The sequence below is a fragment of the Trichoplusia ni genome, chromosome 9, assembly GCF_003590095.1.
Source record: "Trichoplusia ni isolate ovarian cell line Hi5 chromosome 9, tn1, whole genome shotgun sequence".
NCBI lineage: Eukaryota > Metazoa > Arthropoda > Insecta > Lepidoptera > Noctuidae > Trichoplusia > Trichoplusia ni.
In genome coordinates, this window is record NC_039486.1 from 10,584,552 (window position 1) to 10,603,572 (window position 19,021).

Genomic DNA, 19,021 nt, shown 5'->3' on the forward strand with positions numbered 1-19,021 from the left:
ACCTTGAATAATCTAATCTAATATTTCCCGCGTTGGTATCGAGCCCGGACCTCGTGTATACAAATCCATCCATAAAACCGCGACAGTTTAATATCCCTGTTTTAAATTTATACCAACCGATACAGCAATTTACAGAAACACGATGTTATTTTACATTAGCATAAAACAACCACCAGTGGTCTACAGCTCCTTGCGTCATGAATATGGATTATCTTCCGTCTTCACTTGTAAAAACAGCAACAAATTTAAATTCATTAGTATAACAAGTATTTATGTATTGCTGGTTTAAAACGTGAAAATTTGTTCGTGGCAACAAGTTTTTTAAAACTGGATGTGGGCATTGGGTCCTCTAGTTATTAGTAGGTAGTTGAAAACGAAAAAGGAATGATTATCTTTACTAATATATAAAGCTTGAACGCGCTAATCACAGGAACTACTGGTTCAAATCGAAAAATTCTTTTTGTGTTCAATAGATCATTCATCGAGGAAGGTTTTAAGCTATATACTATCACGCTGCGACTAATAGGAGCGAAGATACAATGGAAAATGTGGAAAAAAAACAAGGAAAATTGTTCATCTTCGAGGGCTTCCGTTCAAAAAATCCTAACTTATATCTTTTAACCACCCGGACGAAGTCGCGAGGAACAGCTAGTAATAATATATGACGTATACATGGAGCTTGCATGTGACGTCACTTCTTTGTATAAATGTTGCGATGTCGTTACTTTATATAGACAGAAACTAGAGGAAGCGCTCTCACGTCAGGAAATGTTTTTAAGGAAACAAATTGCGTGCAACAAAACTACAAACAGCGGTATGTACTTTTAAGCTTACTGTTAGACCAGAGTGGCTACAACAATAAACAACGGAAAATGTCAGTCGAGAACTTCAGTTAAATAACTTCTAATACAAAGTTGAACACTTAAATTGTATTCATGTAGCCTAACATATGATATTTCTTCAAGCGGTAACACTAAAAGGATAGCTCAAAGGTTTGAAAGTGACAGGTCTAAATCTTGAGATTTTTCAATGTAATTTCTATTTCAACGAAATAGATAGTAAAGGTCAGAACGCCAATCACCACCATTTGACACCGGCATAATGCGGAGATTTGGTTCATTCATCTAAACCTCATAGTTCTTTTCTGTGTGTTGTTTCTACATTATTTGAATGTTTGTTAACTGTGACAAGATTAAATTTTTCAGAGAAAGAGTGATAATAATATAATAATAATATATTTCAACAATTTCCATGCCAGCATTTGTGAACGGTATGTTCGGAGTGACTGGTTAAATAAATGTATTTTTGCAGCGTTTCCTTGACAATACATTTATGTAATAATTATGTCAACAATTGTAAAAAAGTGACTGCGTGCTATGCTGCCAGAGCACTTAGGAAGTGGTGAAGGGTGGGCGATACGGGGTTCTATCTAAATATATTTTTTTTCTTTAAAAGTTTCCTCTGTAGTCTAACATGAATAAATAGAATTTAATTTGATTCGTAACCCTTGTAAAATACCACTTTTCCTTGAAATGAAAACCTACGCGATTTTTCGCTCGTAATCCCAAAATATCCAGATGCTAAAAGGATCCCACAAATGGGTCAGTATCTTCCTAGAATTTCAAATTTAACGAGAAAATGAATAAAGGTGCTCTTAATACACGGTGTTATGTCGCCGCAGTGAAATGGCCTAATATCATAATTAAATTACGCCCCTCCCGAGCATTAAACCCGCGCCTCCGTGTCTCAAGTTATGAGATTAAATATTTACTTTTGTAACCATTTATAATTCCAAAACCAATTCAGGTCGTGAAGCTAATTTCTTAAATTATCATGTAGACTTGTCCAAAAAAAAGTCAATTGAAAACGAAGAAAGATATCATTTGCTAAAAAACTGTTCTTTTTTTATTAAAAAATCTCCCGTGGTAGGGAATCTGATTCTTGTGTAGCGAGGTGTGTGTGTTCATAAACATTCAAGTTACATGCTCAATGACACCTAGATTCAGGACAAGCATTCGTAATTGAAACGAATTTATCTTGTCCTAGCTTGTCCTACGCAGTTATCGAACCCGCGACACACGTAGCGTGGGCTTGGCGTGGTAACGTATATGTTTATACCACATCGCTATTCGTGCAGTCAGTTCTCGTGTATCATTTTATATGTAAAGATAATGTTGACAGTATGGTGACAGACAGACTGACTACATGATATAGTAATAGTGTTCTGTTTTTACTGTTAAGAAATCCTTGAAAACGTAATTAATGTTCAACTCCGCCACTCGTATAACTTGCACCACTACATCCGTAAGAAACTCGTATCGTCGACTAACTTCAGTTCATAAGTTATTTAGTAAAACTCGGATGTCGGCGTTCCAAACATGCACTTACCACATGCACGTGCTATATGTGAACTTATAATATTCTTAAGTATGTTGACTATACACTAAGATATTAAATATTTGAATTATTTGTATCTCTCAACAATCAAACGAATAACTGAATGACTACTGGAAAAATACATGAGGATTATAACACTTTTGTAATATACGCATATATTAATTACCAAGCGATGTATTTTTAAGAATCAATGTAATTCCGAGTTTATTATCCTAGCTTATATAAACTGGCTTTAATTGGTTAAGTGGGCAGAAGCCCTGATTGCCATACTGGAAGTAGTGGGTTTGATTCCCACCCAGGACGAATGTTTGAGTGATGAGCAATAACGTTAAAATATGTTGTGTTTGTTATTCAAGTATAATATGTAGTGTTTAGTTTTAGATATATATTTTAAATACCTATGTTTATTAGGTGTCTGATACTCATAGTACAAGCTTTGCTTAGTTTAAGACTAGATGCCGTTGGTGAAAGTTGTGGCATTTTTATTATTGTTAATAAAGCCATTTTAGTAGTCTTTTAATCATGCTCCTTTTTCAATGTTTTTTAAAAATATGAAGCTTTATAAACGCCGTATAAAAATTAATTCAGCTAAAACCTGCAAATTGCGATAATCTAGTTTTTAAATTGAAACAATTCATAAAAGCGAAAATAACAAAAATTACACGTAAAAAACAAAATTATTCTTAGGGCGTCTACATAAAAAGGGAATGTTCACATAAAAGAAATTTACCTGCTGCAAATCGAATAAAACGTTAGTTAAGTAAATTGCCTCAATTCAGTATTATGGTTTTACGACAAGACTCGACAAAAGACGCTTTCTAATACACTCACACATACACGAATGAAGACACACAAAGTTAGCAGTATGGTAAATAATGTGATTGTGTGTGTGTACTCTGTAATCTGTATGTGTGTACTTACATGTATATACTCACACATACATGGATTTTTATACGTTCACCGTTTACTCATTGAAATTCAGAGTCAATTATTATTGTAAATACAGTCAGCGACAAAATTCTCGGCTATTTTTCTTTACGAAAACGCGGATTATTTATTTTATTAAAAAGTTTTAATTTGGGACGTTGTTGTTTTTTGTCCATATTTTTTTTTAAAGAAATGTTTTTTGTAGAATAATACTGCAGCACTGATCTCTCTTATATTACGAAGAAAATGTTTACTAATCTTGCTATTTCAAAAATACCTTCCATAAGTAACTTCGAAGCTGAAGATTTCCTTAACAAGGTCCTTTAGCAACACAATTAGTTCAGTTTGAAGAGCGTTTAGGGCCAGCGCGGATAGTAATTGGTGCTATTAAATACTACCCAAAAGGCCCCACAGGTTGAGAAGGGATTTATGATTGCTGTATTGATATTGACTTTTACCCGTAGTCATTTGGTAGTAAGTTGATTTTTTAATTAAATACAAACCATAGTCAGAATAAGTAGGTACCGTAATGAAAAAGTCCTCATCATTCCAAAAATTGGAATGTCTTAAGTGATGAAGGAAACGTGATTTAAGACTTGATGTGATTTGACCCAATTAATTTCAGACCCAACTGGAGTTCTTGATCATGAGCTGACGTCAGCATGATTTCAACTAGTCGGGCAGTCTCGATAAATAAGCGTGAACCGTTGCATCTATGAAGATTAAGCCGACCTCACGAAAATAACTGTTGCAAATAGAGAAAAGAATATTTTCTTGTCGGTATTATGAAAGCCATAATTGAAAGCCAACAAAATAATAATTGGCAAATTAACACAGCGTCAAACGAATATAAATCAACTGAAATGATATTCTTTGAGAGATTCAAAGAATTCTTTCATAAAAATATAAATGGAGACTTCAGATTCTAAATCAAATGAATGTCTACTCGGAAGTAACACGATTAGATAAAATCGAACAATGTAAATGTAAAAGATGATTCAATTTCCTTTGAATAATTCCTTTTTGATTCGTCAAAGGAAATGCTTATAGACTTTCATTTTATTTGTACAGGCAACGAGAAAAATCCGTGAACATTAATTCGTAGTTATCATTATAAGAGCTTAAGATAATTGAAATAAAAATACTTTTAAGATACTATCGCGGTTTTATTTTAGACTAGCTGTTGCCCGCGACTTCGTCCGCGTGGTTAGAAGATATAAGTTATGATTTATATCTGCCCTGTTTTTTTCACATTTTCCATTGTATCTTCGCTCCTATTAGTCGCAGCGTGATGTTTTAGCCTAAAACCTTCCTCGATGAACGGTCTATTTATCACAAAAATATTTTTTAAATTTGAAACAGTAGTTCCTAAGATTAGCGCGTTCAAACAAACAAACTCTTCAGCTTTATATATTAGTATAAAGTATAAATTTTAGTTCCCGACGTTTCGACACCTTTGCAGGTATCATGGTCATGGGCAGGGTAGCTTAAGATAATATACACGACGGAATAGATCGTACAGTGATAGAAACATGGCTATAAGAATTGGGTAAGTGTGAATCGTCTGTGAAAGTTTCAACTAGCTATCATGGTTCGTACGAGATGAGTTCAGCCTGGTGACGTAAGGAGAGACGGACAGACAGTTGTGTAGCGTTACTAAGGTTCTACTTTACAATCTTTTTGCAGAGCCCTACAAAAATAAAAATTCTAATGCTATACTTAAAATAATATACTCTTACTAGCTGACCCAGCAAACGTTGTTTTGCCTAATAAATTATTTCTAGTTGTATGTATTTTATTTTTTGATGCCACATTATAAAAAAATAAAAACAAATAATTTCGTCCAAAAAAAAAATAAAAAAAAAATTGTGTGGGTAACCCTTGTCACTTAGGGGTATGAAAAAAGATGTTGTCCTATTCTCAGACCTAACCAACATGTATACAAAATTTCAAAAGAATCGGTCGAACCGTTTCGGAGGAGTACGGTAACTAACATCGTGACACGGGAATTTTATATATTAGAAGATTAACTCTGATAAGTCAATCTGTTAAAATGTTTTATAATGAAATTCATGTGGAGACATGAAACACAGTTAGCGCTGTGTCTTTTAAAAGTCCAGGTAATTGTTGCAAAATAATTATCATTTGGTTACTATGTGTAAGAAATAAAACTCGGGAAAATAATGACTTAATATTTAAATTGTTGCACAAATATTCTAGTTAATTATTTAATTCAATTCGTTAATATCAACCTGTCACAAATATTTACGAGAGAAATGCAAGTCGGAGTTAATTTGGTCCCTATTAACTACTCCCTTTAATGGTAAGGGCCGACTCTTTGGGAGCATTTGAGAATATTTGAGAGGTCTGGTTAGCACTTATCCCTTCCTCAAGATGTCTCAAAGTAAACGATGTAATTGTAGCAACTACGGTCCATTTCAATATTGAAATGTGAATGGCTTTTTTTAATATCTTGGGTTGTCTTAAACGGCATTATGGATGATATTAAAATAATTTAAAAATATATAAAAGTAATTATTTCTTGAGATTCCATTTTAGGAATTACTTAATAAGGATTTTCATCCTGCATTTCGTGGTAATTTTTGAAAAAATAAATTGACAGATAATCCTAGCGTGAATACTACGTAAGCGAAAAGTTTTTGAATTCGGCCGTATCATAGTATACAGTCTCGGGAGCGAAAATACTCATATAATTTTCCCTAATTTTCTCATACTTACTTAATAACTCCAAAACCTTCTAAAATAAACATAATATCTTATTAAATATCCAAAGCCAACCAACCATGATTAATATGATCCTATGTATATCACTTTCCAACTAAAGATTCGAGAAAATTCTTCAAAGAGACAAGACTCTTTTGAAGGCGAACTCTTTGTAACAAATATGATTTGTTACTTCTTTCTTTCAATCGCCAGACGACATTGTAATGAGGTCGTATGTCGCAGACATGTAACCTTTTTGCTTTGATATAAGCGGATTTGGAATTTTAAATGTGGAATTATGGTAAGAGGTTTTGTTTGGAAGGAGGTTATCCATTCTACTGTGTTTGTTTTGGAATGTTATGGCTTTAAAACTTGTGATAATATTGAATCTGCAATTGTATATAAAATTAAGACAACAATGAAATACACTCAGGGTTTATAGAGTGGATCTTCATTGGACATAATTTTGAGCAAAAAATCAAATTATCTTATATGGTCATAATACAAAAGCAAAATAGGTATAATTATGACAATAACCATCCTAGTGACTTCTTTAAGTTTAAACAGCAAACAAAAATGGAAATGGCCCTATATCCGAAAATGATATGATGGACAACATACTCTGACATTCACTTTCCAACTAAACTCTAAACTTGAACCGACATCAATTTACTACCTCTTTGACTCCCGTTAAGTTACTACCTCTACATAACAAGGAACTAGCCAGCGTTGCCCCACAAATGTTTGACGCGGCAGAACTAAGTTATTCGCGGTTACAGCGACATATTAACTTGCTCGAGTTATATTAAGTTTAAGTCGCAACTCGTGTTTAGATGAAGGACTACGATTACCGACCAGGTTACTCTGACCTTCGTAAATTATGGGTAAGAGTAGTGTGTTGTATGCTTGTTTTATTATAGAAGGAATATCCTGGCCATAGCTCGGAGCTCGTGGCTAAACAACATTTAGACAAAAATAATATTATATAAAAATCTTGTTCTCTATCTTCCCAACAACAGTCCATCGACTGCACATATAGCCGAGTGGTTGAGGTCACCACGCCAAAACCACTGTACGCGACGTGTCGCGGGTTCGATCCCCGCGTAGGACAAGTATTTGTGTGATCCACAAATGCTTGTTCTGAGTCTGGGTGTCATTGTGCATGTGATTTGTAGGTTTGTAATAACCCCCGCGATACAAGGATTAAATTCTTTAGTGCGGGAGTCGTTTTTTAAAAGAGAAAAAGAAATGTTCTCAGTTTTATTCGTCAAAAAAGTAGAGTTTCGTTTTTCGATAAGAACTCTTCCACCCATACCCTGAGTATTAGAAAGGGAGAAGATATTGAAACAATGTAAGTAGAGCATGAACATTAGATTAACTCTTACAAACATGTCTTGACAAGCCATTAACAGCGGTATCAAATAGCCATGTGTTGTTTTATTACCTAACATACAATACAATATTTATTTTTATGTAGAGAATAGCAGTATCCTTCTTTAATTGCCTCTTAGTGATGCTTCTGTGTGATGGTTATATTTATCTGAATGGAAAAATATTAACCACGAGCTTTCTCCAAAAAAAGAATGAGAAAGTCCTTCTTCTTTCAAATATCTGTCTTTTGGGAGTTCCCATTCATTTGTGGTATAAATGGATATAACCGTCGAACAGCTAAGATCACTAGTCGTTAGTTCAAACCGCGGCACAACCTCATGCTTTTTCAAATACTAAGTAATTAATTACCACTTACTAGAATAGGGCTGATGACTGGGTACAAAAAGAAAAAATCTAATTAGTCACTCAGTTAGATAATTGAAAAGAATTAGACATGTATTTTTGCCTTTTTCAGAATAACTATAATTGACAAAGATTAACTGCTTTAAAGATTAGGAGAGAGGGCTTGTGACGTAACTATATGGTAAAATTTATACACAATCGTGACGTCACGCGTAAGTTTAATTCTCTGTAATTTGGTCAATTTATGTTTGCGGGACAAATTAAAAAATACGTATCCATTATTATACAAAAAACTACAAGAAAAATATTGTCATCGTCCCTATTGGCAAAGGGTAAGCTCACACACTTGAGAATGTTTCAAGGGTGTGTTAACCAAGTCCTAGAGACCAGAGACCTACGTGGTTTGAACTCTGACTCCAGATTGTACATCAACCATATGATAAGAAAACGAAGACTAAACAGAAGAATCTTCAATCTTATTCTAAAATAAAACTCTTTTCAGACTACTGTAGCAGATAGCTGCGAATTCCAGACTAAGTTTGAACAAGCAGACGGCTGGCTAGATACCGTTCCAAACTTGTCTGTCTTGCCGACTATCTGATACAAGTGTGAAGTTATAAATTACTTTGTGATCTTTTTGTGTTACTTTTCTATTTTAAACGTAAATTATAAACTTTCTTGGGATAATAATGTAGGGCGCCCTAAAGCCAGGTGGTGTGATGATATTCGTAAAACAGCGGGCAGAGATTAGAAAAGGAGAGGCTTATGTTCAGCAGTGGACTGAAACAGGCTGATGATGATGAAGATGACGAATTGTAAGGTAGCAAAAGAATAAGTAGTAATTAACTGGTTAGGTGTAAGTCGGACCCGTAACACTGGGACTCTTTATTCTCGAAAGCAAATCTTACGGCCTTGTAAAGTACATGAAAAAGACTGCGAAGTATTTTATATGGACATAATTAAACAAATAAATAAGCCACACTGTAAAAATAATTACTTCACTGAATGTTGAGAAGAAAACAATGAGACCGGAACCTTACGACATTTCTTTTAAAACATTGAAAACAATGGAAACGTTCGCAAATCCTTACAAATGTCGGCAAGTAATGTTTTCATGAATTTTCTGAAACTTTCAAGCCCAAATATAGATACCATTGTTTTTTTCAGAAAAACAATGTTTTTCAAAAGAACTTTCAAAGCTTCAGTGAAAAATATTGGTGCCAAGGTAAAAAATAAAGTAAAACAACACAAAGAACCGGTCAAGAGGGAGACGGACATAAATACAAATTGGACAAAGGAAACCAAATTTACTATCGGAATTGGTCACTTATCAAATTTATGAATGTAACAATTGTTGTTTGACCCCGATCTTTAATTTTAGTACTAGTTGCTAGAGCGATAACAGAAATACATAATTTGTAAGAATTTCATCTGTCTGATCAGCAAGGTTTATAAGACGCAACCTGGTGACTGACAGAGAGACAGCGGAGCCTTAGTAATATGCAGGGTTTCCTTAAGCATCTCAACCCCTCCATAATTTTCCCATGCTTCTCAAATAATTTGACCAAATTCATTCAATCGTTGAGTAGAGCAGCAACTTTCAACAAGACTAAAAAGCAATAACTTAATTATTTAAAACTGCATAAGTATATTTAAATACCATCTACCCCCAACTTTTATGCATAAAAACTTTTAACGTGAAAATGGTAACAATACTTTTATCAAACTTGAATAAACGCACAGTGAAAACTTAGGAACTCGGGTGAATCATTAATTCTGAACGAGAAGCTCTTAACAAATTGCGGGTAGAACAAAAAGGCTTGCTCCCCTGCCTTTGTGGCGTGAAGCCTGCTACAGTTACAACCCACTTTGGCTATAATTAATTTTTAATTGCACCCGTGTTCAATTTACAAGCGATTGTTACTTTTGGTTAAACATTTCTTGCAAGGACGATGTCTGAAAGGGGTTCTGGTGGTCGTCTGCCACTTAAAGTTAGGCTGTTGCAGTTGTCGAAGCGAGATAGCGCTATACCTTGAGTATCGTACTATGTCTCTTCTTCGTCTTCTGCAGTCTTACTTTAAAAGGAAGTGGTAAAATCCTCAGTCGGAAAGTTTTGGGTTGCAGATTTGGACAAAGAAATTTCAGTGAATTTGCAAGTGAAATCTTTGAAGTTTTGTTTGTGAAACGTCAAGATTATCTGCAAAAGTAAAGATACTTAGCATAACCCTGTTTTGAGATCCACAAAAAATAAAATACTTCTAATCATGTTTGAGTTTTTATCGACTGCCAGCTGACAATAAGTCGGAAACACAAAAGAGGTACCTCTAAAGTCAAGGTTAAAGCCTATGAAACGAAGGAAAACAACATGAACGAGGAAAAGTTTTGGAAACCTGCGAAATAATAGGCCTATCCAAAAAAAGATTCATTTTCATAAGGCTTTAAATATACTCAGCCAAACATGTAATTCATTGGGACCAAATTACAGCCATTGGACGTTAAATAAGTTGGTGCATCCCATTCGAGGATCTGAGGAAACAAATATTGTAAAAGACAAAATACTGATGAAGTGATACGATTGATACAACGGTAGATATAAATCTAATCTACAAATATCGTAAATTATAATCAAATTATTATTTTCTAAGCAATTTAATAATCAAAGGGTGAAACTTACAAAATATAAACTAGCTGGCCGGATACATGGATACATCTATCACTTGTCTTTTACTGCTTGATTTATCACAAAATGGTAATTATAAGTACGTAATATGTTCTTCTTAGAGCATGATATATTTAGAGCAGAAAAAATATTCTTTTAAAAATCTCTGACTAATAGAAGACTGTTACAAATAGTGTAAATACACCACTTCGTTAAAATTGAACAGATTATGTGTCCTCTCGTAGCATCAGCTGATTATTGGAACGGCTAAGAGGTCACAAGTTTCACAATCACAATAAAAGCCAGGCATTTAAACTGAAAACATCCACTTACGAAATAAAACTTTTATGCACTATAAATTCGTTCCAACATACAGTCAGCTGCAAAAGTTATGGCGTCAAAAGATTGGGCGCGCTGCCAGACGAATTAAAAACTTTAGTGGAAGGCTGTAATTAAGATTTTGTGTACTATGATATAATATTTAAGTTAGTTTTTGTGTTTGTTGTATCTTACAATGGCTACAGTAATTTTTTTATTCCAGGCTTGTTTCTTATTAAGGCAGTTTTATTGAGTTACGTCAAAAAAATTTGGGCAAGTACGGCTTTTGAAATGTTGCCCAATTAGCTCAATTTTAGGGCAAACTGATAGCGAAGGTAAATTTACCTTAAATTTACGTTTTTGTGTTTATCAAAACATGTTTACGAATTTCTCGTGTATAACAAAGAAATTGAAAAATGTTATTGGGTCACTGCTAGCTCTTTTAATTTTTGATACGCAATATTCCATACTTCAACCTGTATTGTGAAGATACAGCATTCAATCTAAGACGAAGAAAATTGCCATTTCATTTAGGATTAAAAATGTCAGCTTTTCTGGACACAATAACCTTATCTCACAAAACCTTTCCCAAAACTTGCCTTGAATAAACACAATCGTTTTACAAAAATAATTCATAACACATGCACATAAAATACATATTCGTGTGTATATATCTCAGACCCACTTTAGGAATACGAAATTTAATAGTGTTATGTGACCAACACTGTCAAGCTAGAGTGCTTGTAAACACATGGGAGGGTATTGTAGGGCTAAACGCTGCGTTTAACACAACAGTAATGCTATATAGAGTGGTTGGGTAAAATTTCTGTCGATACTGTCATAACCAATCCACGGTAGAGGAAACGGTTCTCATGATAAATGTAATTGAGTTTATGCGTGCGAAATATATATTTTTTTGTTTTTATAAGAACGACTCCCACGGTAAGAAATTTAATCCTTGTGTCGCGGGGGGTTTTACAAACATACAACTCACATGCACAAAGACACCCAGACTCAGAACAAGCATTTTGTGGATCACACAAATGCTTGTCCTACTCGGGGATCGAACCCGTGACCCGACGCTCACTGTAGGTTCGGCGTGGTGACCTCAACCACTCGGCTATTCGTGCAGTCAAAATGCCTATGAATGATTGAATAAGGACAGTTGCTCCTTGTAACAGAATATTGTTATGGAATCTTCAGACAACTGTGTCTTGAAGGCAAGTTGTGTTATAGCATGGTTCTATCAATTCGCACGACGTGCAAGTTTGATCTTAACGCAGGCAAAGCACTAATGTGACTTTTTCGAAGTTGTATGTATGATTTTCTTTATTCTTAGACACCACTGACAAACGTTAAAGAAAAAGATTGCGAAGGAACTTGGATTCCTATCTCTCTCTCTAACTTATATTCTCATCTAATCTCTAATTTTTTAATTTTGTGGAAAACTTTGAAACATTTACAGGCTAGTATTTTTCTGTATCTTTAATCTGTAACAAATTTTGAGTGAAAATCGGAGTCTTGTATTGACTAATTCATGTTTTAATCTCCAGGCTCATCAAATATTTACTCTAATTAAAATCAAGTGCATGGAGTTTTTGATGTTTCAGCTGTAAACAGTAATACAAAATACCAATAAATTTATTGAGAGAACGCTCCAAACAGCTGTCTCGTATGTTTACAAAACTATTTATGATAGCAGACAGTGCCATGCGCGTCACACATAATCTGTCACACACTAACTGCTTTGAATAATTTTGTATATCTTAATAATGATTTCTGTAAGCGTCCCGTTTTGGAGTAAAATACCTTTTAACATAATCGAGAATGAAAGGGTTCACTGTCATGTTACGATAACTGTTTTGAATAATCTTAACAACGTGTTCTAAAATTATATTTTTTGCGACGATCGAACCTGCGATAAGTCACTCAAACTAAATATGATCGGTGATCACTTGAAGTCGTTTGAAAATTTGTCTTTATCCGTCGCATTTCCCTGCATTCCATACAAACGATGAAATAAATTAAATTAAAATACGTTTATTTGGTATACACCCATATTTACACGAAATGACATACACATACTCATGCTGAAAAATAAAAAATATATACAACTAAGGAACACAAAGACACATAAAACATTATAATTTATATAGGTACAAATAATTATGTAATAATTTATAATAGTAAAAACTCACCACAGATCTCACAAGCAGCTCAATAGTGAACCACACGTTACACACCAGCTCGATATAAAAGAAGGCTCCATGGGGCTTCCCGTTGTCGTGCCAGGGCATCTCCAGGGAGTCGGAGCCGTTCTCCCGGAGGAGCGTCCCGGGGCTGAACACTCGCAGGTCCGGGTGAGTCTTCAGGCAGAACGAGAGCACTGACACGCAGATGAAGAAGACGGATATCGCTGATATCACCTGTGGAAGAGAGGGATTGAGTTAGGTGGTGGTTTATAGGTGTTGGAGTTTTTTAGTGACTTTCACATTTTTTTATAGGGGTTTATAATGCAGGGGGACTTGAAGCGCTGAACCTAAATAGTGATGTTTTTATTTTTTCAAGATCTACGGACTAAATCTGACACCTGGCATTCCTTTTGACTACTATTTATGATGTATCTATGGCTAGTTGTATGTTAAAATTGAAGAGATTTTTTGGTACACTATTCACTTTTTATGTTAAGCGATTTTCCTGATATAGGTTAACAATTTTTACGAAACCCATACCCATCATTTTTGCTGAAAATTGAATTAAATAAAAGTATAATAAAATATAACATAATCCGAAAATAATGAAGCGCCTTCTTACTCTCCTGTTCAACCCTCAACTCAGCACCAACAAGGTTAATAACAAAAGCATTCGCTTTCCCTTCACATAAATAACAAGAGATAGGAGAATATCTCACATTTTTAAAAGCACGTTTGTCGGACAAAAACCGTGTAACATCGTCAATCACCGTGTTATTCTGCGGTAGACGCCTCGCGATCATCGCGTGCAAGTCATGACGTATTGGCGGGTAATGTGTTTCCTATTACAACCCTTATCACGTGGGATAGATAATAGATACGTCTGATATTGGAATGTAGGAAAAATTTGTACGAATATGTGTTCCACTAATTGTGAATCTAAGGTGAAAATCTGTTAAGTCTGAAACTAAGGGAGCAAATGGTATTTCGTATATCTTTTTTTTTCTCTAGCCCACTGTGTCCTACTGCTGGGCAAAGGCCTCCCCCAAATCCTTCCATGACTCTCTATTCTGGGCCGCATGGAACCAGCCTGTGCGGTAAGCGTTAAGGTCGTCTCGCCACCGCTTCCTAGGTCGCCCACGACGACATTTCGTATATAGTTGTTAAAAAAAAAACAACGAAAAACGAACATCAGATGAATCGTCTATTACAGCTATTAACCTGATTATGATACAATGGGTAAATACACTATTTAGGAATACCATTAAAAATCAGCAAAGAGTACATTTTCAAATGACATTACTGTAATGCTTCACTCCAAGAATTTGTAACAAAGTCACGATAAACGATGTTTATACCCGCTTCCACCTATAACTTGATACATCGACTCCAAATCATTTGTCACAATAGGTCGGCATACAAATATTTAGTGTGATTCAACGCCACCGCTCCGAGTTTAGTTGGTAAACAAAGCTGCGAATAATTATGATGTATCTGTACTGGCTTCGTCCGACTTGCAACGGATTTTGATCAAATTTATGGAATGACCGTTTCGAAACCTCACTTGAGTATGGAAAACGGGTAGGTAGACTTGAATGTTTTTAGTTTTCATTGAAGATTCTTGTATAAAATGAAAAACATCAATGTGTTCTGTATAAGGCAGAAAGATGTCAATAGTCCAACGCACCAAAGAGTGACGTCACCAAAACGCGAGAGGTAGCCTTAGGCGACTACTAGCCGACGGCAACCCGCAGTCGGTGCGGAATGAATTGGTACTCATTGCCAAGCACCAACCGAATGTTTAGTCAGTAAGAGACTGCCACTACCGGCTTCCTCCTCCAAGGTAGGTATCAAAGCAGAAATCGCTAAATAAAAAAAGAGTACTTTTAGTGTATTCCTAGAGGGCCTGCAGAGTCTCTAGTCTTTGAACCATCGAAGCAAAGAGGGATCTCATTATAAGTTGGGCAAAAATGAGTGTTTGTTTGTGACTGATCGTCTACGATGTTCAGACCGATTTCAATGCTTTTTTATGTTACTGACGATTTACTTTTTCTTACATATACTATTAAAGAAATTAAGAAGGACATTCTAAAAGCATTAATTACTACTATCACGACTTCTTTAGTTCTATAAAGTTTTGAAAAATGTAATCATTTACTATTAGACGTTTTATTCCATTTCCTAGTTTTCTAATAAATCTTAGTTCAAGTAGCAAAATACAGCCTGGATTAAAGTGCATGGCACAGACATGTCAACCGATACGCCTGCATCCTCTACCGGCGTTTGTTTACAAAGACGTGACGTCACTAGTTTGTATTACTGCATTGCTGAACTACTGTAGTGTTTTGTCTCATGTTCTATTACTTTTTTCAGATAAAGTGTGCTTGTTTTAGAAGTAGATAGAGATACAGTAAATTATAGTTTTAGTATTTTTTACCTATATGGATTGATTATCATATGACAAAAAAAGCTATCAGAGAGAGTCAGTTAACAGAGATTTTAACATTAATTAACTATGACTTTTGTTGTTACTCATAAAATAATTACCAACTTTACAAACAAAAAAATACATATTCCGAAATATATCTTGATCAAATCAAATCTATCTTTAAGAACGCGACGATAACACACGAAAGTTAAACGTTTCACACAAAGCTTAAAACCTTCAAAAATCGTCACGTAAACACCATTGTTCTTCCTCAATTAGGAACTCTTTACGTTCTTATGACGCAAATTATGGCACTTTTTTAATGAAAGCTCCTAATGGGCCGCGCTGACAACCCGGTTTATACAAAGACTGATATATTACGGCTAAGATGGGGTTAAAATGGCGCTTTTTGTGAAAGATATTATTAATTTTTCAAAATTATTAATGAAGACGGAAAATTTTGCGTACCTGTGGAACAATGTGGGCTGATAATAATAATATTATGCGATAATTATTAAGAAAGGTTTTTGATTTGAGTGTTCGTTAAAGTTGAGTACTAAAAGGGTAGAAATGAAACCGTAATACTAAGGCCACTTAATCTGTCCAGCAATTGGTTCTTTTTTAAGCCTATCTGTGCGGAACCCTCACTGTCACAAGTCTGATTCGTACTCGACCGGTGACTGGGCAGCGCTAGTCGAACCATTTAATGGGTCGAGTTCCACTTGCAATCCAACCCATTCCGATCATGATGAACAGTCCGTTTATGTTTCGAAGCTTGTTCTTTCCGAAATTAGTCTGTTATCACTATAGCAAAGTAGCTTTTCGAAGTTTGAATTCAGACCAAAATTTATGCCACTTCATACAAGACAGTTCAAAGTTGACATATTATTACAATGTAGCTGATTCCTCAAGAGACGAAGAAAAGCGTCATTTTACGTGCCCTTGTTTTTCCAAATGAACAAGTTGATTAATTGAGCATCCGTGCAGATATAGAATTACCTCCAGAATGTATGAACGGAGATATTTGTTTACCTCATCACTGTGTACTTGTAGGGTCCTTCATTTGTTACGGAAAGATTCTCTGAGGATCTAATGCCACCACTTCGAGTAGGACTTTTGCATAGTTTATTTAGTCCAATATTTTGCATGAGCAGGATTTAGCTTTATTTAACTAGAATAGGTAGATATAAGGGATTTCTTACAGTGATTGTTACATTAACATGACAACAAAAGTAGATAACTCAAGTTTGTCATTTGTGGGTCCCGGCTGTTATTTAAATATCTTTGACAGTCGTTACGGGTATTTTAAAGCTGGAAAGAATGACAGCCAGTCTTTTTCAGGTTACTAAGTCAGGTCTGACAGACACTCCTTCTCGTAAAACACTGGTACTTAACTGCACCCGATTAGACTGAGTTGACCCCGACATAGTTGGGGAAAGGCTAACAAGAATAGGTACAAGATGAAATCAAATCAGCTGGTCATCGCAATATACCTACGTATATAATTTATTTTTTCTATTCTTTTAATTCATTACAGCTTATTCTTCCACAAATATATCATATTAAATTATAACACACTTACAACACCACATTGAACTCCAATCCCCCATATTAGTCAGGTCCCCACAAATTCTCCCATAACATTCGCAACGGCCTTCCTCACCCAGTCTACTGCCCTACCTATTCCTTATTTGGACCAAATTAGTTTAGCAAATATCTCGTACGAGGTACACATCAACCGCATAAGTAAGTTTTATAGATATCATTTGCCTTTTTTTTTCTGGAACAAATTACGTTCGTGTGTTTTAGCTCGGAACAAGATTAATCGCGGACTCGCAGTTTGCGACTGTATTTGTAAGAAGATTTTCTTTTTATCAAGTTTCCTGTATGCAGGTCGTATGTGGAAGTTTGTAGGTTTCTCTGCAATACCGTGTCGGGACTTGGCTAATCTTTTATTTGGATTTAATTATAGACATTGTTCAATTTTTGTGATTAAACGTGTAAAGGTGTAAGGATTGTTTAAAAATTAGAAAATTTCGATTTCAAACCTTACCTTAAGAAGTTTATTTGAACGTTTTTAATATCAGATATTTCTGGTTGCTTCAAAAGTAAATCTTAACGATTAGCGTTAATTTTTACTCCATTAGTAACATTTTTTTAGGGATTTTATATATATTTTTTTATTTGAAAAAAAATATTATTTAAAAAAATTCCTAGTCACACTAACAAGAAAATACTCTGTGGAAAATGAAACTTAAAAATAGTTTCAAATTTCGAAGGAGCTTGTTTAATTAAATAATAAATGGCCTTATAAATGCTAAAACATGTAATAGAACAATTAATTTATTTTAAATTCTAAGTAGACTGTTATAGAGACTAATTTTCAATGTAATGAATAAACATTTCGAGCGGAGTAGAAGTCAAATTTGCCGTGAAATAATTAAATATCTCAACAATGTTTTTAATGCTTAATTTGTGGAATGTTAAGTGCCATTGACCTTTAACAAAAGGATTTTAAGATGTTTAAATTGAGACTCCTTATTAATTAATATAAACTGTTTTTTAAGAACCGCTGAGCCATATTTGACACAAAGGGGGCGACCTATTCGTGATTATACAATCATTAGCCTCGTATTAAACGTAGGTAATTATTTTATCTGGGTCTCGATCGATATTTTTTTCTGTATTTAAAAGTTCCCACAAACATTTTAACAATACAACATCGCAAACACTTCCGTTACCATAGCAACCATCCTCACCATTTTTCTCCTACATTCAGACAAGTCACGATCTGTTAAAATGTCTTAGAGAGAGCCCATTCGTATTTGTAATTAGTGGGAAGTGAACCTTGGACCCTGGTCGTAACTAATTGCTATCCTATTTCTGGACAGTCGAGTGTATGTGTCAGTCGCAGTAAGTTTCAATTACTGAGAGAGCTGGTGGTGCAGTGGGTGAAAGTGGGTTACGTGAATGTGGTACTGGGTTTATTAAGTCTTTCAGTAACTTTGTATTTTTTTTTTGAAATTCTGAAAAAATATTGCACTTAAATGTATATGGTTTATGAAGGTCTATGAAAAGAATGACATCTTAATTTGATAAAATTTACACGTCAAAGAGTATAATTTTGTTAAGATTTTTTTGCTTGTAATCTTCATGTAATTATTATGATAAAACGAAGTTTGAATTTAAAAAAAAAATAGTTTTTTACGCTTTGACGCTTATTCTCAGATCAGGTAATACGAAAATTTTCTTTTTTTGATTTTCGCGTTTCATTTGGGAAAATACTTTGTTAAGAAATTAACCATATTTACAACCACTTTTCTATGTACAAGTAGATGGTGTAGCGATGGGCTCGCCTGTATCCCCTGTAGTCGCCGATATATTCATGGAAGACTTCGAGGAGACAGCCTTAAAAACAGCTCCTTTCACTCCCAGGTTTTATAAACGGTACGTAGATGACACTTTCACAATTTTACCATCTAACCAAGTAAATGCATTTTTAAAACATCTCAACTCCATAAATAACAAAATTCAATTCACTATGGAGTTGGAGGATAACAAATCTCTTGCCTTCCTAGACATATTAGTTAAACGGAATCCTGATCAGACCATAAGTCACACCGTGTATCGCAAAAAGACCCA

The 19,021-nt window shown here is 34.7% G+C and overlaps 1 protein-coding gene across 1 annotated transcript in view; it reads right to left on the reverse strand.

The window, feature by feature from the left end:
* Positions 1-19,021, reverse strand: part of LOC113497146 (potassium voltage-gated channel protein Shaw-like) — a 201,049-nt gene that overhangs the window by 67,347 nt on the left and 114,681 nt on the right. Inside the window, exon 5 of the mRNA XM_026876543.1 lies at positions 12,958-13,185. Within this exon, the coding sequence (XP_026732344.1) occupies positions 12,958-13,185 (228 nt within the window). The remainder of the gene's footprint in view (positions 1-12,957; positions 13,186-19,021) is intronic.